The 22150-nt window shown below is 39.6% G+C and overlaps 1 protein-coding gene across 7 annotated transcripts in view; it reads left to right on the forward strand.

Moving 5' to 3' along the window:
* The window catches only part of NTNG1 (netrin G1), a 300041-nt gene that overhangs the window by 146523 nt on the left and 131368 nt on the right, over positions 1–22150 (forward strand). For all 7 annotated transcript variants that reach the window (XM_074370072.1, XM_074370071.1, XM_074370076.1 and 4 more), the window contains exon 3: positions 15533–16173. In XM_074370072.1, the coding sequence (XP_074226173.1) occupies positions 15533–16173 (641 nt within the window). The remainder of the gene's footprint in view (positions 1–15532; positions 16174–22150) is intronic.

Consider the following 22150-nt stretch of genomic DNA (forward strand, 5'->3'; position numbering starts at 1 on the left):
CTGATTATTCTTAATATATGTCAAAATAGTACAGTTGAAAAGTAGCATTGACCCACTTTGGTCTTATGAGTTTGGCTCCTCATAATTATCCTGTCCATTGTTTTTGTTTACTTTTTTTTTCTGACACACCAGACTCTACAGAGGCAGTCTCTCCTGACAGAATGCTTTGTCTTGAAGGCAACGCCGCGAATGAGTCACTAACATATTCATCCCTTCTTTAGGTTAGCTTGGTGTTGCTTGATATCTCTTTTACTCCAGTAGTAAAAGGTGATCTGGCCATCGTAGGTTAATAAATTATTGCATTAAAAGTTTGGCAAAGTTTATTTTAAATCGTGGGCTGTCCACCATTCAATAAGCAGTGCAAATATTTTCCCTCACCCTGTAGGCTCATGAGCCATCAAATACTGTACTAAAACAATACTGATCCTTCAGCAAGATTAAAAAAAAAAAAAGAAAGCTGGCAATAAGGACAATGCAATTTTGCACTTTAATATCTAGTATTAGATCCAAAGACCAATATAAAATAATCTAATATTTAAAATTCAATATCTTCTGACTTCCCAGTTGTGATATCACTTGAGTAGACCAGTGCAATCCATTCAAGACAAGTGGATTTTCCGCCAGTATGGTCCTGAACGAATATTGAGGAAGATCTGAAATTGCCTAAAATCAATCCTTATATTGGCTTCTTTAAGTGAGAGTTAACCACAACAGATTAATGAAATTAGAAGGTGAGGAACAAAGGAGACATTTATTCAATGATTTTAGTCATAGAGAATCCTGGCTACTAACTAAAAAGATTTAGCCAATAAATAAGAGAGCTTTTTGCATTGTGCATATGTCCTGTGTTTGCAAAAGCATAACGTAGATACCAGCTACTTAGTCCCATACTTAACCTTTCTTTCATGAGCATGTTTAGCCTTTCCTTTTCCACTACGTTTATTTGCACTCTGTCATCAAAACTGATTAGTCTTTAAAGTGCCTTGCTTGATCTTTTTCCCCATTTAAACTATTACCCTATTTTCCTTTCTTTCATTTCCAGACTTCTCCAATGCTACTCTGACTCTGCCTCCCTACTTCTTCTGTTTCCTTTATCATTCCACCATTCTCTACTGAGATACTTTCCACTTCAACACTCTATTGTGACAAGTATTTCCAAGGTCATTGACAATGACTTTCAAGACAAATCAAAAGATTTTCTTATTTCTTATCTTCTCTCAAGTATCTGGCACTATTGATCACAAACTCTTTTTTTTTCCCCTTCTGGTCTTTTAAAATAATTTTTTTTTAAATCTAGGATAGGAATTGCTTTTAAATTTTCTTGGAGATCAGATTACATTTTTATGTCTCTCCTGTACATACATTCAGATATCTAGAGTGATCTAAATTATATATATAAATTCAAATGTGGGTTGTAAACTGCCAATAAAATCAGGTCAGACTAAATGATGTATTCACATTTATGACCAAATATATGGACTCTTCCTTCTTCTAAGGGAGTTAATTCCCTACATGTTTGATCCCGAAGAGGTTCCTCCAGTACGAGTAACTTCCTCTTCTACCCCTAGATTCTGGAATAACTTATTAATATTGTGGTTGACGAATTTCTGATTACCTTTCTGGAGGCATGTAAATGCATCCTTGTTGCAGTTTGTTTTTTGACCATCCAATTCATATTCTTTTCATGTAATTTTGGGGGAGCTCTTTGGTCCTTGTGGCTCTTCTCCCTTTGGCCTTCCCAACCATGAAAAGCACAAAGCTCAGACAATTCTTCAAAGACTCCTTATCACTCTATTTCTCATCTTAAAACTTTGTTTTCACCAGCTAGTCAGGCTATGTTTTCCATGCCTTTTTTTTTATCATCACTATCATCGTTATTATTGCTTTGTGTGTGTGTGTATTTGTATGTGTGTGCATGTATATATGCTTATCCCCTTTCCTAGACTCCTGCCCAAAGCAAACACATCAAGAACGTCAAGTGCCTATTGGTGTGGATGGTGAAGGTCATTTCAATCGAATTTACAAAATGTGGAAGAACCACCATGAATGTTCACTTGCTAGACAGTTGTTTCCTTAATCACATCTGGTTGATTGTTTAAACTAGTATTGCCCAAGAGAAATATAAGATACCCATATAAGTAATTTTCAATTTAACAAAGATAAAAAGAAATAGGTTAAAGTAATTTTAATATCTTCTATCTACCTAGTATATCCAAAATATTATCATTTCAACAGGTATCAATATAAAGTTACTGATGAGGTATTTACATTCTTCTCTCTTTGTATCAAATCTTTGAAAAATAACATATAATTTATACTTACATCACACTCATTTCAGACTGGCTCCATTTCAAGTGTCTAATAACCACATGTAGCTTGTGGTTACCATATTGGAAAACATGGGTGTGAACTATTAAAAGGAAAAGAGAATGGAAGTGGAAGAAAATGAATCTGAATTTCCAACTCTATTTCAGTTTTTGTGTTAAGTGTGGTTTTTCTTTTCTTTTCTTTTTTTTAATATATCAGCTACTTTAATTTTTACCTGAGAGGGAGATATAGTCTCTGTTATATACTTGAGCATACAGATGACCAGAAAAGTTAGATAATTTCTCTGAGTTCACTTTGCTCATAAATTCAGAAGTATGATTTCAGTCTCAGGTTTGATCTCTTCCCATCTGGATTTTAATTACACTGAATTCTGAGTTGGCTGGCAGGGTGGGAGGATTGTGGGGTTTTTTTCCTAGATTGGCCATAGCTGCTATAACAGATTTGATCCTGAGAGATAAATAGGGTGTTCAGTAAGAGCCATCTGGGGATGTTTTATATTTGTCCACAAAGGGCACCCTGAGAACTTGTATAGTTACATCATAAATAATAGGAGTGCTTTTGCATTTGGATTCCCAAGAGATTGACGTGTTCTATGTATTCAATGAAGAGATTAACTTCACACCTCCATTTTATTAGTCCACTTTGAAGAATGAGTATTGAACTATTTGGTGGAAACACTGGACTCTGTAAAGGAGGCTTTTATGAGAGGACTAGTTGGAAAGGCCACAGACAGGAATAGCAATGATAGTGATGACAGTGATCATGATAATAGTAATTGCTAACATTTACTGAGGTCTTACTATGTGCCAGGCACCATATTAAGCTTTTTTTTTCTTTTTTTTTTTTTTACATATTAGCTCGTTTAATCCTCACAAAAATACCATGAAAGTGTATCATTATTATTCCCACTACATAGAAGAGAAAACAGAGACATAAAGAAGTTGGGAGGTAAATCCTGAGAAAGATAGTTCTGTGCTCTTCTTCACCACAGGAGAGACTGAGAGTCCTTGATAGAATAACCATTTGTTCCAGCCATCCAGGCTTGAAAATAATGGTTCCATCTTTGTCCCACACTGATACCCCCAGTCATCACTGGTATGCAGCTCACAAGACTTATCTTTAACATATTCCTAACCTGCTCCTATTTTCACTGGTTTCTGTTTACTGCCTAACACTTAGCCCTGTTCATACTTCCACTCAGGTTCATCCCACTTCCTTTGGTGTTGGCCTCCCCTCTTCTGTGACTCCTTTGGGGAGGGTAGCATACCTTGTTTGTTCTTGGGTTGCAGTTCCCAGCTCTAGTTTCTTGTTGAAAACATGACTGGGTCCACTCAGCTTCTTAAGGATTTTCATCACAACTTCTTGGCTCCTAAGGATTCTGTTTTGACCTCCAGGCTCTTGGGCCTTTGTTTTTTAAACTAGAGTAATGTGTAAGGAGGATGTTTGAAGAACCCAGAGAGCCCAGCTGGGTTTGTAATGAAATAGGCAGGTAGTGACTAAAAGGAGATAAAGAGAGGAATGGGGAGAAACTAAGAGAGAGAAGGAAGCCTAGGCAAGCCAAGTTTGAGACCAAGTTAATGGGAGCTTGGAGTGAAGTAGGAAGGATTTGGAGATCAGTAATTATGACATGTGAGACATTTGGAGAGAAATGAAGATGGAGAACCTGAAAACATTTTGTTGTACATTGTGAATTAAATCTTTATGGCATTTTCTTGATTTTCAGTTACACTGGCTACCAACCTAACATTTTGCAAACTCTGCTGGGATAGGCAACAATAGAGTCTCAATCTTACACTAGTTGCAGACTGAGACCTCATTACCAACAGTTTTACTCTCTTCCAGGCATTAAACTTTGGTGTCACCGTTGATTCTTTCTTCTCCTTTCTTCTCCACTTCCAATCAGTCTAATTCCTGCTGACTCTTTCATCATCTTTCTACTTACTTTAGTCCAACTCCCTGTTCTCACACCTAGATTATTAAAGCTACCTCCTAGCTTGCTTCCCTACCTCATCTATTTCCCCTTCCATCATATCCTGCACTGCAGTTACCATGACATTCCACTGTCCCTCAGGATGTCTCAGTCCCTGTCCTAGACTTCAGTGGAAATAGACTCACCTAACTGTAGGTCAGTTCTGGACCCTTCTGGCTTCACAATGAGATCTCTTGGTTTGGAAGTGAAGTATGAACTAATGTTTGAGATTTAGGCAGTCTCTCTAAATAAAAAGTCTTCTCTGCCTGATGTTCTAGAAGCAATCATGCAGCATGTAGAGAGTTGAAGACATTAGAAGACAGAGACTTGCTTCTTTAATTTTTGAGAATTTTTATTTTCTTATTAAATGGAAAAGCTATTTACAGAAAACTTACTTTTCTTTATTCATTTGTCTGCTCATCATTTATTGAGTATCTGCTGTGTACCAGGGGTTTTGCTGGATGTAAAGAAGAATAAGATATGTCTAGGATTATTTGTATGCCCACTCCTAGAAATTTTTATGGGTGAATCTTACTTTTTAATTCTTCTTCATGACTTGAATGAGATTAGTCCTAATATTGGGCTCAACTTGATCCTTTTGTTTTCTCTAGGAAGGAATCAGGAAAACCAGCAAAGAAAGCTGTGTGTGGGACACCTGCTGTGAAAACCACCAATGGCTTTCTGTTTTCCAGTTAATCAAACCTGCACACTTCTACCCAGCTTTCATTGCTCTCTAAAATCAATTTCACGTTGTATATTTAAATGTATCTCCCACTAGCTCACAGACCATGCCCTGGCCTATCAAACATTGGGTTCATTTTCATATTTACAGATATTAGCTTGAATAGGTTCCATGACACATCTGAATCTTAGTTTCTTCATCTGTAAAATTAGAATAATACTTGCATCATAGGGAATTGTTAGGATGAGATGACAAATATAAAGCCCCTCTCACAATTCCTAACCACAAAAGGTGTTAAATGATCATTGATCCCTTCTCCATTCCAAAAAGAACATGTCTTCTTCACCTGTGCAAAACTGAGACATCTTTGAAAGCCAACTGTGCCTTCTCTAAAGCTTTCATAATGACTTTCTTTTATACCTCTTTTTAACAATAAATGTTGCATAAATGTTCTGTGAATTAGACAATTAATTTCTATTTAACCTACTCAAAATAGCCCTGTATAATAAATGTTCTTACTTTCAAAGTAATACATCTATCCAATTTTGTCTTGCTGCTACATTATAGCTGAAAAGGAAGAATCAACCTTATTATAAACTAATCTAACATAATGCTTAGCATATGATAGTTGCTTAATATTTTTTGTCATTTAATTTGCTTTGGTTGCTGATGGTGGATCTAGTAAACTAACAGCCACTCCAGCCTTGCAAATAAATGAAGATTATATTTATTGTTGGTAATACACCAAGGGACTTACGTATCTGTTGATCTGAATAAAATACATTCACATTTTAATGAAATATTGGTATACTATAAATATAATCGACATTGGTATATTATATCAATATTTTATATTTAGATATAATATGAAGCAAGTATATATATATATGGTTTAAACTTGGGCAAGAAAATTATATTTAGAGAAAATGCATTTCAAGGTTAGAAATGCTGAGAATAGAACATTTGGAGGGGGAAAGGGAAATGAAAAGAAAGAATAGAAATGAAGAAGGAAGAATAGTTTTAGTTCAGCAGGCCCTAAAATGTACTACCTGTGTCCCAGACAGTGGCAAGACCAGGTTTTAAGATCCTAGAGCCTACGCAGTTCTGGGGCCCTCTTTTAAAAAGAGAAACGCAAGCACACACACACAGAATTAGTACCAGGCGTGAGAAGCAGCTTGTATAACTGAGTGGCCCTGAGGTTTAAGCTTCATTAGTTCCTTGATGAATCAGCCTCTGGACCCAGGTAGAAAGTCCAGAATCTCTGTAATTAGGAGAGCCATTTTAGCTGTAGCGCAATAAATAAAGACCACTTCCCTCTTCTTCAAAAAAGTACGTGTGCTTTCTTGTTCTCCACCCATTCCCACCTTACACATCTTAACACTTTTTCAAGGATTTGCACTACTGAGGCACTGCCATTCCTGGGCATTTTAAAATTACAGCCACCTCATTTGCTTCTTCTTCCCTCAGTTTTATTTAGTTCTCCATATTGTCCAAGAATAAATCAAACTTTCGGTATTCAGCTACTTCTGTAAACTCAGAAGGATGCTGTGGGTTGGATAAGTAAGGCAAGGTGGGATGAGGAAAAGAGATCTTCAGATCTAAAGCCACTAAAAGAAATACCACTGTGACTGTGGAGAAAAATGAAGATCAGATGAACACCAGGAAAGAATTGGGACATAACTGCAGCTCATGCCATTTGTCTTTGTCCTCCAGCCTCACCAGAAGTCCCTGGAAATGTATCAATCACACACATAGGCACTCTGCACTTGGAGCTGGACTCATTGTTTTTGTTTTTTTTATGCAGTGAATTACATCAAACAAATTCCATCTAAAACTTAGGGAGCTAGGAAGTTCTTTAAGCTTGGTTATCTGTTTGATCCCCAATCACCAACCTATGGGCAAATCCTTCCCACCTTAATTCATACTTTAAATCTACTTAATTTAGCCTATTTCCTTCCTGTCTTTCAGTCTTTCTGCTTTTCCTTCTTTAGACCCATAAATTTTTGTTGCACACTTGTTACATGCCAATTCTTCTCAAAGAACTCTACTGGAAGAGACATAAAAATAAATAATTTGAATTTAATATGTGAGTAATAATGCACATGGGCCACTGTATATACAAATACACTCATAAGTTGGTATAACTGGCTCATAAGGAGTGAACATGAGTGAATAAAAAAATTAAAAATACAGGGGCCAGATCTTGAAGGATCTTACAAGCTATGCTAAGGAATTTGAATTGTACTCATGAAGGTAATGGGAAATCCATTAAAGAGCTCTAAGAAGGGGTGTGATAGAGTTAGACTTGGATTCTAGAAAGATTACTGTAGCAGCTATGTAGAGAATAGTTTAAAAGCGGACAATGAAATATGGAGAGATAACATTTAAGACACTATTACAGTAGTTCAGGAAAAATATTTTTAAAAATATTTAAAATGTTAAATAACTAAAGAAAGCATTGGCAGTGTGAACAAAGCTGTGGTGATGGGTTGCATCTAGAGAACTTGGTTGGTGAACAGATTGAAGAAAATGAAAAAAATAGAAAGTGACTCCCAGGTTTCTTGCATGGGACATGGAAGAATTTGGTGTCATTCTCAGAGTCAAGAAATACAGGAGGGAGGAGCATGTTTAATTACTAATTACTAATTATTGAGCACTCTCACTGCATGCCAAGGAGATGCCAAACACTTAGCATACATGATGTAATTTTATCTCAAATTAACATCATGGAGTACATATTAGTATATTGAATTTAAAGAAGCAGAAATCAAGGCTCAAAAACTCCTGTATTTTGTCCAAAATTGCATAATAGCTTAGAGGTAGAGCTGGAGTTCAAACGTAGGCAGATCTAACCCAGAGCCTCAGTTCTTAATAAATAATACACCAGTGTTTATCAGAGTGTGGCCTAGAGGGTATCTGCGTCAGAATCAGCTAGAGTACTTGTGAAATTAGGCTCCTGGGTCTAACTCGGTCTATTGAAGCAGAATTCCTGATGGGTGGGGACTGGACTCACCAGGTGTTTCTTATGCACCTTCAAATTTACATACTGTTGCAATACATAGTACATATTATGACTTGAGGGAAGGAGGATGACAAATCTACTTTTTTTTTTTAATACGGAGATTTTGGTGTATGGAGAATGCCTCCTGGATTACCATAGGGGTGGAGAGCAGCAAATATTTTCAGGCTGGAATTTGATGCTGGGGCAGTTTAATTTACAGTTCTCAGTCTTGATAAGGCCAGTGGTGCTGCAGCCACTCCTGGATGGTTTGGACGAAGTGTCATATGCAGGAAAGGTGGTGGAAAGGAGTAAGTTACCACCCAGTCGAGCCCCCCAGACTCCTCCTCCTTCACACTCTTGTTCAGGGGGTTTTGACACCTACCTCCAAATCTGCCCCCAGCATGAAATGTCTCTGTGGGGTTTTTTTCTTCTAAAAATGTTCCACAGTGTTGTTTTTTTTTTTTTTTTTTTGCATTTTACTCCATAAAATGTTTATTTGTTTTTAATATAAAAATATATTTAATTATGTACCAAGAGGTGAAACCCCAGGAAGTTGCACAGGGTTGTTAGTGACTCTGTTTACCCTCAAGGACACCTGATGCTCTAAGACCATGAGGAACCGATTTGAGAAACATGTGATTGTTGCTTGTGTAGATCTAACCTTCATTACTAAATGGTGAACATTTAGATGTATTATTTCTGTGTTTTTCACAATGTTTTGAAAATAGCAATGGTACCTAGTAAACAGCTAGGGAACTAGGATGAGAGGAGTTTGGAAGAAATGAGTATGGGAAATCAGAACAGACTCACCAAAAACCAATCACCTTTGAGTGTCACTTGAGGAAGATCTCTTTGTGCCTCTCATGGTGAAGTGATCCCTTCAACAGAGGCTGCTTTGGTCTCCCCATACTCTCTGGTGGTTTTCAGAAGATGGACTTCAAGCGGATCTTAGACTTGCTCTCTCGTGTGAGGGAGAAAGGAATCAGTTTTGAGAATCAAGTCAGATCTTTCAGAATTAGAAATGCCCAGTCTAATTCTCACAATGCAAGGTGGTGTCAGGACTCAGTATTCCCACCTGCCTGGTACTTGGCTCACTTTATTTCTTTCGAGTTGCTTAAACTGCTGATGGCCCCTACTTCAGCTTTGTGTTATTAACATTTAACTGTCTGTGTTCTGGCCTATTTTGAGCCTGTAAGATAAAAGACTGTACCAAAGATTAAAAAAAAAATTTTTTTTGTGCCAAAGATTTTTAAATGATATTTTTTAAGAAAACAAAATTTAAAAAGCAATTGCTCTACCAGTTACGGTAGTGTCAGCTCACTGTGGTGTTTTTATGTAGGTAGTCACTTTTGAACCCACTCGATTCTGTGAATATTTCTTCTTCAGTTCGTGCAAAATAATGACTTAGGTTGCTGTATAGGAATCCATTTTAGTGGCTTGTGGCCTGAGAATTTTATTGGCTCCTTCCTAGAAACTTGGTCTTCTTGACCTCTGCGGCCTTCACCAGTTTGAAAATCCTAACCATAACCCTCTGTGGGGGTTTACACACGTGTCTGTTATGGCCCGTAATCTGTGATGCGGCTTCCTGCATTCTTGTTGTAGAAAGGTTAAGCCCTCCTGTCTTTATTCCTGAGTAAAAAAAGTCCACACGCGGTTAGTATTGTCAGCGAGCAGATGGGAACAAGCAGGGAGGCATCTTTGTGATGAGCAAGGGGCTCCTTTAGAAAATGGAGTAGTCGGTTTTTAACTTCAGAGTTACAAAAACAAAATTCTTTTTCCTCTGTCATGCTTAGAGTGGCCATACTTCCCAAACTAAAATTTGGGATGCATTCTCTCGACAAATACACAGGTGCTTTTGTAACAGCAGTTTCAGGATATTTCAGTTGGGACAGTTCCATAATCTTCAGGCTATACTGTTATTATGTACATGCCCCACCTTAAGACCCAAGGTGCCAGTTAATAGGGCAGGTTACAAAGTGAGATGGCACTGCCATCTGAAGAGATTGCTGCCCTTTATGTCCAAAGGGACAGTGGACAGCTGGAAACACACTGCCCTGTGGGCCTTTCTCATCTGAGGACACGGAGAGTCTGTCCCCATAGTGGTGGTCAGCAAGGCCTGTCAGTGCTGGTGGCGCTGACATTTATCTCTCAGATTTCTGGAAAGGATGTCCAGTGTCTTGGGTTGTACTTACCTCTAGTTCTGATTTCTCCCTGTTCTCCCGAATGTCAGTAACAAAGCCATAAGGCCTGAAGGGGGCACCTCGGCATGACTGATTAAACGTCGGCTTCCACACTTGGGGTTGTCTGAATTCTTCAGAAAAGTCTTGAAGGAGGGGACCTTCCCCTGTATTGTAGCCAAGCAAGAATCCAGAAGCAGAAGGACTTGGGGCAAGGAGACGTGACCAAGAAGTTCTAAGAAGGAGCTGGGAGTGGGAGTCCCTCCAACCCAAAGTTATCCCTCTGGTATTGAGAGGTCAGTCACCAGGCTCCCAGGAGCTCTCTGCTTGGTTGGCTCCGAAGGAGCTGTGTTGAAGGAGGAGAAAAGGAAGCAATCTCCTGAAGGGGACAGCCCCGCCTAGCAGCTACAGCCTGGAACTCATGGTCATCTCTCTCAGACGAGCAGTGGGCTGCGCTATCAGCTTCTTATCCCTTTGAAAGCCTTGCATCGGCAAAGCCATAGCGATGTCTACTTCAAAGTCACAGTGGGAGCAGGCTGGGAGTGCTGTCCCAGGATGCAGTTTCTGGTCCCCTTGCCTTCGTGTCCTTTCTTTACTGTCACTTACCGATGAAACAAGCAAGGACGAGCCAGATGCAGATGGGTGCGAGGCAGCTCTGTCTCAGTGTTTTTCACAATCTGTGGAAGTGTTAACCCAAATGCTTCTCACAGCCGCTTGTAAGTACATGTCTGCTTGGCATGTAGTTTACAGCTCAGTAACAAATCTCCTGTGAGAATTCCCTGCAGCTCCAACTGTCATTCCCAATAGTTTGCCAATGGGTGAAGCTTGGAAAGGCAAGTTCAAAATGGGAGGAAACACAAGTGTGACATTAAATACTGCTTATGTAGGATTTTCTTTTTTAACTCTGAAGGGTCTAGCAGATCTTAGGTGAAAAGGATGTTCTTTTCAAAGTATCACCATAAGGAAGGCTCTTCCATCAATAGAATCAATAAAATCACGTCTAAAATTTTAATTATCTCTCTAAGTTCTGAAAGCACATTAAAAGAAGAATAACAACATTCCACTTTGGTACAAAGTGCTAATTAATAACTAACTTCAATTCTCCCAGAGGTAAAATATTAACATTATTTTTAAATAAAATTAGGCATCCCAATCTTCTTCTAATTATTATAAATGTATTTAGCAGCAATATCTGTTTAATTATTTAGGCATCTCTTAATGGTGTAAATAGTATCAGCACAATCATAAACATTTTCTGCTTTGTCCATAGACAATCAGCTAAAGGTCTGTTGCTTGTAGGACTTAAATTAAGATCTATTTAAGGCTGCCTGCTGGCCACAAAATAATTACTTACACTTGCTAATGCCTTTTTCTGTCAGATTCAGCAGCAAGAAGCGTTCTTTGCTTTCACAAGTAGGGAGAGGTTATTTTTCTTATATGAATTTTATTGTTGATGGTATTAGAGAGGATTAGGATGTGGTAGAAGTAGTTGAAATTTTAATTAATCTAATCCCTTTAAGAGCAATTGTTTTCATACTGATAATTCTCTTTAACAACAGTACTATAGATCACACCCACGTGAAATACTTACACTAAGTATTTTAGCATGTGATCTCCCCTCCTGAGTTTCTAGAATGGTAAGATTTTCAGCTTCTTTGGCTTGCTTCTTTTGCTTTCTTTGTCTTTCTCACCTAACATGCAGGGTTCCTTCTCAGTGGACCAGAAAGAATTTTTTTTTTCTCTGCTAATTTTCTCTCAATGTCATTATCTCTCAGTAAGTTATATGGCCATCAAATCATGAATCTCCTAAAAGAGCATGGATGCTATGAAACAAGAACAGTTCAAGTTTAGTTTGTTTGTTTGTTTGTTTGGTTTGTGTCTACAATCATTTGCTATAGATTCTCATTTGAAAAGATTTGTTTATCCATCAATTTCAATAAATGGTTATGCTGCTGAAATTATCACTAGGAGTAGAGTCAGATGAAGGATGAAACTGCCATTTTGGTCAACCTCTGATTATCTCCTGTGTAAATTGGGAATTGTTCTTAATCTGCTCAAATGTCATGTTATCAAGGAGAGACTTTCTCCGACCTCTCAATATAAAATTACAATCCGTATCCTGTCTCCAATACCATTCTCCCCTTTAATTGGTTTTATTTTTCCATATAGAATTTAAGATTATGTAAGATTATAAGTCATTATATATCTGTTTCTTTAGTACATCTTCCCGAACTAAGATGGAGACTCTGCTAAAAGCAAGGACTTGGATTTGTTTACTGTTGTATCTTGAGAGCCAAGACAAGTGCCTTAAATATAGTAATATAGTAGGCAATCAATAAACAATTATCAAATACATGAAGCTTTTCTCTCATTTTTCAGGTGCCTAAAGCACCAGATTGGTGCAAAGAAATGAAAATTTCCCCTTTTCCTGGCATGCATTTTGATGGCTGACAATTTGGTTTAAGTATAAGCATTTGTTGTGGGCTGGCTGTCCTCTCAGCCCAAGTGGAAGGGTATCCCTCTGGAACAAAAGCAGAGATTGAGTGCTGAACGTGGCCATGTCTTCATTAAAGGACTAAAACTATGGGTTGTGCCCTGCTGTTTGGCACTCACATGTTTACAATTCTAAGAGTCACACAAAGCAGGGGATCTAGAAGGATGCTCTCCAGGACTCTACTTGTATGGTAGATAAATAGGGGTTACTAAAACCAAAAGGGGTTCAGTGGTCAAATAAGTTTCTGAAACTAGGTAGTACATGAAGCTAAGGAGGGCTGTTAATTCAAGGCATCTCAGATGTGAGATAAGGCTCATTAGAGCTCTCCAAGGCAAGAAGACCTTGGACTGTGTTTTCCAAACTCATCTGGTCTTGGGTCCTTCCTTTCTACCCACTCTTGTTGCTAAGACTGGGCTGCATCATAGGGAACTCCATAGACTTGGGAGTTGAATGGGCCAGATCAGGTGCCAGAGAAGCAGGTTCTGACTCCGCCTCTTACTGACTCTGTTATCTGACCTTGGGCAAGCTACTTAACACCCACCCCTCTATGCCTCACCTCCTCTTCTGTAAGGAAGGGATGAAAAGGATTGCCCAGGATAGTTTATGTAAAGGAACTGACCTGTGGTAAGTGCTAAATAAATGCTGGTTATTGTCAACACCCTTCATCACATATAGGAATGAATGCTTTGAGAATAGATATCTTCAAGCATATTTTCTAAGACAGGTTTGCTAGCATCGACCCATACCCAGAATCCGCCGACTATGCCTCCTTCTTTGTCTCAGCACCCTGTCCCTGTCTGAGAAGCTCTGTGTATTTATGTAGAAGTCAAAGAAATGCTGTCTTTCAACAAGACTTAATACAAATGTCTGACAACTCACTTTGGAGTATCCCACAGAGTTGATTTCTTGTATTTCCATACCCTTGACCTCATACGAAGACACTTTTGTCAGGAGAAAGGTGGTAGCATCCAAGCTAATGATTGTGCAGATGGCTACATGCTGACAGATTTTGAAGTGACCATATTTTCTTTCAGTAAATTTCAAATGAAGGTGTGATTTGTGTAAATCTGACCCTTTCCAGTAAAATGTGCATTTCCATGTATTTAGAATTTATAAACCCTGACAGATTCCACAATATTTATAGCCCTCCGTAAAAAGCCTTTGCCAGTTTTCAGAGCTATGCATTTGGCTCTCTGGTATGCTTAAGAAAGTTTAAATAATAATAAATTTGGTGATTTATTCCACCTGGAACAGAAACTTATTTCCCCCCCTTTGGCTCATTTTGAAGGGGATACTATAAATAGTGCCACAGACGCTGGGATCAGGAACAGGGAATTGAAATTCGAGACAGAAGTGCAGAAACATTTTCATTATCACTGATGCCTTGGATGTATATTTAAAACAGTTCTGTTCCTCAGATAATGTACCTTCTCTCCTTTCTCCTGCCCCATCTCAATTACCCTGAGTCCCCCAAACCTGTTGCCAGTTTTAGGATTCAGCTGCATTAACGGGAAAGAGAGAGCAGAAGCAGTAGCTGACTAGGTAGGAGAAAGCCCCCTCTAGGGAGGCCGAAGCCATTCTCCAGTGTTCGTCTCACATTTCTCAGGAGTCAGCCAGTAACTGAGCGTCGATGTCTGAAGTGTAAATTCATTGTTTGAGACCCAGCTCATGCATCCTGCAGGTATGATGGAAAGCTCTCAGTTCATGAAAAAGGAAACAAAACAAAACAAAACAAAAAAACCATCCAATCGCAATTACAGGAGAAAAGCCCAAGGACAGTGTTGGAGGATCGATTCTTTCGCCCCCCCACCCCCCCGTGCCTCTAAGTCCCCAGTGCAGGATGACAGACAAATGCCTGACGAGCTGACTCCCAGTGATGCCATTTATTTTCTTAAACACAAAATAAACCAGAGTTGAGGAGCTGATTATTTTGCCATGGAAGCAGTCTGCAGATGAAACCTGAGAGTGCCATTTAGTTTCGCAGAAGCGGTGTTGTAATTTGATATGACAAGGAGACACGTCCACCTTCTTGTCTAAGTGGAATGTGAAGGAATTAGCCTTTGTGAGAGGGAAAGTAATAATAATGACAGCCAACATCAAGGGAGAGCCGACAGGGGGCCGGCCCAGAGTAACACAGCCAGTGGCTTCTGATGGCCTTTCCTGTCCTGATGAGCTGGAGCACACCCCGCACGAGTCCTTCCTAAGCAGTCCCCTTGCCTCCAGCTAATGGGATGGCAGATGTTTGGACCAAGCCCCGGGGCCTGCAGCGTACCACATTTTAATGATTTGTGGTGAACAAAGTAAATGCTTTAAAAACAGGCCTTATGAAGCAGGGACGCAGTTAAGCATGATGGATTTGAGGTGAAGCAAAAAGAAGCTGAATGTTGTATGGGAGCACTGTTTCCCAAACAGGACACAGGTATCCACGGTTCACTGCTAATTCTAAAGCTTTGCCTGAAAAATGGCTTTTTGAAATACTGTGCTCTTGAGGAACGTCCTTGAGGCATGGAGGAATTTCCTTGCTTCTCTATAGCATTTTTCTAAGAGGACGCGGAGGGATTGAGCTGTTAGACAGTTGCTCGGTGTCTCTGTGCTTCTGGGATCACATTATGGGTCTAACACATATGGGATAAATAAACTGTTTTCATTTCTTAAAGACCAAGGAAGGAAACTAGACAAGAAAATTACCATATTGCCTCTTTTTTTTAAAAAATTTTTTTAAGCTATTAAAGAGGAGAATCCAGTTAGGGCAAATAAAAATGATTACTGCAAACAGGTTTTCTTTTTTCTCTCTCCTAGCCTCCTACTCAGCAACAGCAATATGGCAAGACCTGTGTCAAACCGGTGTTTTGATGCACCCTCTTCTGTTCTTCTTCCATAGGGCAACCCCTACATGTGCAATAATGAGTGTGATGCAAGCACCCCAGAGCTGGCACATCCACCTGAGCTGATGTTTGATTTTGAAGGAAGACATCCCTCCACATTTTGGCAGTCTGCTACTTGGAAGGAGTACCCCAAGCCTCTCCAGGTTAACATCACTCTGTCTTGGAGCAAAACTATTGAGCTCACAGACAACATAGTTATTACCTTTGAGTCGGGGCGTCCAGACCAAATGATCCTGGAGAAATCTCTTGACTATGGACGAACATGGCAGCCCTATCAGTATTATGCCACAGACTGCTTAGATGCTTTTCACATGGATCCTAAATCCGTGAAGGATTTATCACAGCATACGGTCTTAGAAATCATTTGCACCGAAGAGTACTCCACGGGGTATATGACAAATAGCAAAATAATCCACTTTGAGATCAAAGACAGGTTTGCATTTTTTGCGGGACCTTGGCTACGCAATATGGCTTCCCTCTACGGACAGCTGGATACAACCAAGAAACTCAGAGATTTCTTTACAGTCACAGACCTGAGGATAAGGCTTTTGAGACCAGCGGTCGGGGAAATATTTGTAGATGAGCTACACCTGGCACGCTACTTTTACGCGATCTCAGACATAAAGGTGCATGGAAGGTAAGAAAACAACTGTCTGGCTTGAATGAGGATGGGTGTGTTCAAAGAAAAGGCCAGTGTGTTGGTCCCATAGCTGTAGAGTGACATCTGTCACTTTCCCCTGCAACCTTTTTCTCAGGAACACCAGCCAAGAGGTCGGTCCTGAGGCATTTGAGACCCTTCTAATTCATCAGTAATTTGTGATCCCAGACTTGCTGTCAATGAACCTGGCCTGGCAGGATTTCTTGGAATTTAAACCAAAGCAAAAAAAAACCCAAACAACAACAACAACAACAAAAAACATCTTAGTGTCTTACTTGAGACCAAGGAACTCCCTTGGCTGGGGAGTGGTTTAAGTCTTTAAGACAGTGAAGCCAGGGGAGACAAAATAAGCTGCTCTATAAAAGGGACTGAAACACAAGAAATACATCTTACTGTTGTTTTTGGATGCAAGAGAGAGTTTCAGCATGATGTGTTTATGTTTTGTTATGTTGCACAAAAAAGTTCTGTAAATGAAAGTTACATTTCTTTACATTTATTAAATCAGAACCAAAAGCATTTGGGAAACACAATGCATTTATTAAATAGGGGTAAGCTCTACTTTTCAGGTTTTTGACTATTATTGTCTTAAAAGGATATACTGTCATTTGAAATATGAACCTGAGTCGGGCTGCCTTCATTTTGTGGTTCAATTACACATGGAGGAGAGTTTAAACACATTAATGGTCACAGTCAGGCATATCTTTGTTTTGATAATACACCAGAGACACAATTGAGCAAGTTTCCAAGGATTTTGAAGATGTTTAAATGAAAAAGATGAATAATGAGAAGCAGGACCACCAACAGAGAGATTTTCACACCAGATTTTTAGGTGTGGCATGCTATCAGAATAGCCAGCTGGTGGGAGTTGAAGCATGAGATAATGAGCTGGGAAAACTAAAGGTAAGAGTGGAGTATAGGGTACAATGGAAGAACAAAGGACAGCAAGGCAACAGTCATGCTAAATAGTGCCAGGAGAGCTAAATCGAAATACACGAGGATAAGAATATAAACAGCGCATACATCACGTAGGTTTAATTAATTGTAAAAGCTAAACAGATAAGGCAGGATTCATTAAGCTTACTGGCTTCCGGCATCCCTTAGGGCAACCTAGACCTCAGAGGCTGGAGGAGTGTTGAGACGCCCTGGGCTTTCGGAGAGTTGTCTCAAACCCTTCTTTAATAATACTGCTGTTGCATCTGTGCACTAGAAGGAAGAAGCGGTCCCTGCTGTTCAGTAACGGCCACAGAGGGCACCTGGAGTGCTGGGAATGACCTCAGTGTGGTGGTACGCGCTTCGGAATTTTACCTTATTGAACTCGTACGTAGGGAGAATATGGCCACCTATTCTCAGCTCTGTTCTAGCTTCATGTTTCTCATGGAACAGTCAAGAGTCTTTAGCTGTGAAGCTTCTTTAAAAACTTTTAACCATGGTTTGACAATGTTTGATGAGGATATCTTGAAAGCAAAATCATATTTCTGAGAGAAATAAGCACTGGTACGATATTAAGCTTGTGGGTTCGAGGGTTTGTGTGTTAGCAGGGTGTGGCGAGCAGGTGATATGGAGCTATGACCTTAAATATGAGTTTGCCATTTACAGTAAAATGCAGCCATTATACTCATGAATATTTTAGCAACAGAAGATCAGTTTCCAGTATCTTATTCTTGGGAACATACAATATATAGGAACAGTTGACGCTGGTATTATTAACAATAGCGTACCAGAACAAAGTAACAAGTATTCTTTTTAATCTTCAAGAATAGGTATCAAAATTAATAAGCTGAGATTTGAATTTGTATCCTGGTGTAATCTACATGTTAGGTAGAATCACCTAGTCAGTTTTCTTACAGTTTGGGAAACCTGTAAGCCAGAACTTCCCCGGTAGCCCAACTTCCCCTAAAACTATCATTTTCCACTTATAAAGAAGGCACTCTTGTGATGCTTTTTGGTTGGGAAATAGCCATTGCTGGGGCTTATTTCTGCCACTGGGTATTCATTTTTGTTTCCTCTGATTATTTAAGAGGGTGTGAAAGTACACTTTAAAGCTGAAGGCATTTCTGTGCACTCTCTATTGGGGTCGGACACACTGTCTCTTAAAGGTGGCACGTCAGAAATGTAGAACCCACCAGACTGATCACTGTTCTTTTATCCCTCATCCTACTAGTGTCCTCCAGCTGCATTTCAGGGGTTCTGAGGCTTTTGGAGGAGCCCTCCTCCCTTCTCAGGGACTCACCTTCTCTATCTTTTCCTGTTCACCAGTCAACTATAAGCTGGTAACGAAGCAGCTGGGCAGGAGAGAAAGGTCCAATAGAGGTGAGCCCCTCCCATAAGGTCCCACTCTGTCACCTCCAAACTCTGTCCAGATTCCTCAGGGCAAAACTGACGCTGGCATCTACTGTGCTAGGCACCAGATGGCTGGGGTATTTTTAGTCTTATGGGAGGGACTAAAGAAGCAAGGCCTGATGGCTCGGGCGTGTCTCCAGCTTTTAAGTTACATAAGGAAGATGGAGCCACTAAAGGGAACCGTTGAGCTGTTGCCTGTTTCGCAGCCCTTTCCGTATAGAAGCTGATACGTATTTCACTCCTGAAGAGTTCGGCTGGGTTAAAATCTGGTTTGTCTTGTTCTTATGTAACAAATAAGCTATAGGAAGATTGAACATTAATGGATGATCTCTAAAAGAAAGTGGTAAAGATTTCTTTTCAAGAATAGCATAAATACGAACATTCCAAAACGTAGCTGAGGTCTTTGCTTCCCTCACCCCACCACCATCTATGAAATGATTGCATTATTTAACTTAACTTTACTTGTCTATGTCTGATCATGATAATGATACTTTTCTTTCTGTCACTCCACCCCCACCTCCACCATAATGTAGGTATGAGTTATTTGGAGAAATGGGCAAATTTCCATAGAATAGTGGGTAGACAATACTACAGATTTTTTTCACCTTGAAATACTAAGCTGTGAAACAAAAACAGCGTAGAGTCTTAGTTTGAACTGATTGTAAATTCTAGTTCTCTACTTCCTGTGCACATGTGTACACGGCCTTTATGCTTTATGCGGGCTATTATTATTCAGTGTAAAAATGACGTTTTGACTGTTATAAAACTAATGTAGCATTTATGTTCTTCTTAACATGTGACACATCTGATACCTATTTTGCTGGTGACAGCAACTATCATTGCATCATAAAAATATTATTCCTCTTTTGCCACATACTTATTTTGCTTCCATTTACTCCCTTTTATTGTATATTTATAAGATAATGGAGGAAAAGAGGGAAACATGGCTGTTGGCAATCTCAGTGACTCCATGGTACTTACACTGTTCAATAAACCTAATAATCTTCGTGGACTAATTCTGACTTATGGATGTCCTGCTTCATTACATCAGAGTGATTTTCTCTAGTGAGTAATGGACAAGTGCAGTGTGCCAGTACCTTAATTAAAGAGTGGTTCTCTTAGTCTTGATCTCACTTTAATTTACAGGGTAATACTACAATAATATTACTAATGGAAGGTACATTAAAGGGCATCAAGTAGCATTAACTGTATTAAATAATGGTACTTGTGTTAATTAACTGCTGAAGCAAGATGGTTCTAACGGCCAGAAAGGTCGTCTAATGCATAAATAAAATCTACCCAGATGAGGGGTGAGAGGAAAAATGAAGAGCAGATGTTTGTTCTGAACATCTTTTTATACAGCCAGAGAGTTAAATGCACAGGCTGTTAAATACAATGTCCAAAATGTTTTCTTAGTTGCACAATTGGAAGTTTTGATTTTTGAGTGTTTTGTTTCTGTCTCAGCTTTCTAGATTTAAATCACTTGAAAAGTGAACACTGTATTTGTCAGATGCATAGATTTTACAGAATATAAGCTCAACATTATTTATTGTTTCTTTGAGGTGAACAGTTTCAAGGGAAGTCATGTGATTTATTATAGTAACTGTTAAACCTGAAAGACCAGTGAACATTTTGATAATATGCTCACATATTAGTAAGACATGCTGTCAGCAAAGTATCAAGGTACTGGTTTCAGATATAAGATAGTAGAAATTATTTTTCAACCTCAGGAACTTTGGGACAGAATTGTAAGAACTTTTTCAGTGGCCTGGGAAACTCAAATGTGCATCTCCATTACTTGCCCTGTTTCACGATATTCCTAAACATAATTATCAATGATTTTTCTCAGTGGTGTCTGCTCAATCTCTTACCCCCTGCAGCGCCTACCCAAACTCCTCATAGGCAGTAGCTGTCAGTTACTATTTACCCTCTATGCCTCCTTTTCCTTTAAGAAAGGGGCCAGGGGGTGCTAGCACAGAGCCTCCTCTTGTACACACATTGAGGTGGTTTCTTCTCTGTTGCCCCAGCTCAGAACCACAGGCCCCCACCCTAACGCCAGGACCTGGAGCGGTCCAGGGACAGAACCATTCTCACAGGGTGACAGGAGCTGAAGAGGTCCCCTGCACTCTAACCCTCAGAAGGAATCAGATTTGTAAACCCTCTCTGTTTCAATATTTGGTATTTGTTCTAATGGGGACAAAATGAGGCTGAAATTCACTTTCTTGAAGCAAGGCTTTCAAATGGTTAGTGCGCAAACATGTGATAGTGGGTAAGCCTGGACGCTTGGGGAAGTTTAAAAGTGTAAAAGCAGTTGGTCATTCAAGTTTTCTCAAATACGTTGGGAAAATGTAATATGGAAGTGCTCTGCCAATTACAAAAGGCTTACAGTTATCCTGTAAGTTCTCTCAGTCTTTCTCCTAGCTGCAATTTGAACGAATCCACCAAAATATTTACCCTTCCCCTCTCCTGTGAGAGGCGTCCTGCAGGGTGCTTTTGAGGCATTCGGCCTGACATTTGTCCATTCTTCCCAATCGCTTCTAATTATTGAAGTTGGGCTTCACTATTGCTTAACAGATTCTGCTTCTTTAACACCTTCCTTCTTTCTGTCACCCAAAAAGACTTGACCTCGGCCTTGGAACAGACACTGGGCTGTAGATACTTGGAGATGCAGTAGGCAATAGTCAGTGCCTTTAAGGAGCTGATGTCCAGAAGGGGCCCAGACATGTAAATGGAAGGTGATGATGGCTTGGGTTAGGTGCTTGTACTGTGTGACTGTGTAAAGTGCCCTGGTAACAGAGCAGGAAATACTAATTTAGTCTGGGTAGCCTAGCAAAAGCTTTGATGATGATGACATTTACTTGGTGCCTTGAATATGTGCCTTAGAATGCCGAGCAGCCTGTGCAGAATGGATATTCTAGGTGCCAAATTATGTTTAAATACAGCACAGCATGTTAAGGAACTCCAAATAGTTGGGAGTTGGTGGAGTAGACAGATCCTGGGAGGTACACTTCCATCTTCTCGCTGTGAACCTTCAGCATCTCCAAGGCCTCTGAGCCCCACATGTCATAGGAAATCTAAGATTATATAGGTTCTCATATATCAACTAAGTGCAGGTGAGAAGCTTTCTAAGGCAGTGGGGTTAGGGGATGATCCAGTGTGGCTGTGTTAACAAGGAAATGCAAAGACCAGGAGAGCTGTAACATTGCTTAACTGCCTAGAGTCACGAGTAACTCCAAGCTGTGATGCTTAAATGAAAAGTCTAGAAAAGCTCTCCAAATTCCACAAAGCCATCAGAGCATAACAACGTCAACAGGACATGGCAACCAATCAGATTTCATGGAAGGAAAGACTTCAGTAGGAATCTGGGTAGAGAGTCCAGTTAAGTATTTGAAAATACTGCTCTGGTGTTCCAGAAAGAGGTTTGTGATCGTAGAAGTTTAGGGAATGGATGATGTGGTTACGATAGGGTGTTTTCCCTTATTGGTGACTGTAGTCACTTAGAGAACGTTTACAGAACTCTGTGGAATACTGTAATGTAAGGTAATTTTTGAAGGTAATATAATAGAAAAACTCTGAAGAATAGAAGGAAATCAGAAAAGAGCGGAGTGAGCTAATT

Source organism: Camelus bactrianus, chromosome 9, assembly GCF_048773025.1.
Source record: "Camelus bactrianus isolate YW-2024 breed Bactrian camel chromosome 9, ASM4877302v1, whole genome shotgun sequence".
NCBI classification, from domain to species: Eukaryota; Metazoa; Chordata; class Mammalia; order Artiodactyla; family Camelidae; genus Camelus; species Camelus bactrianus.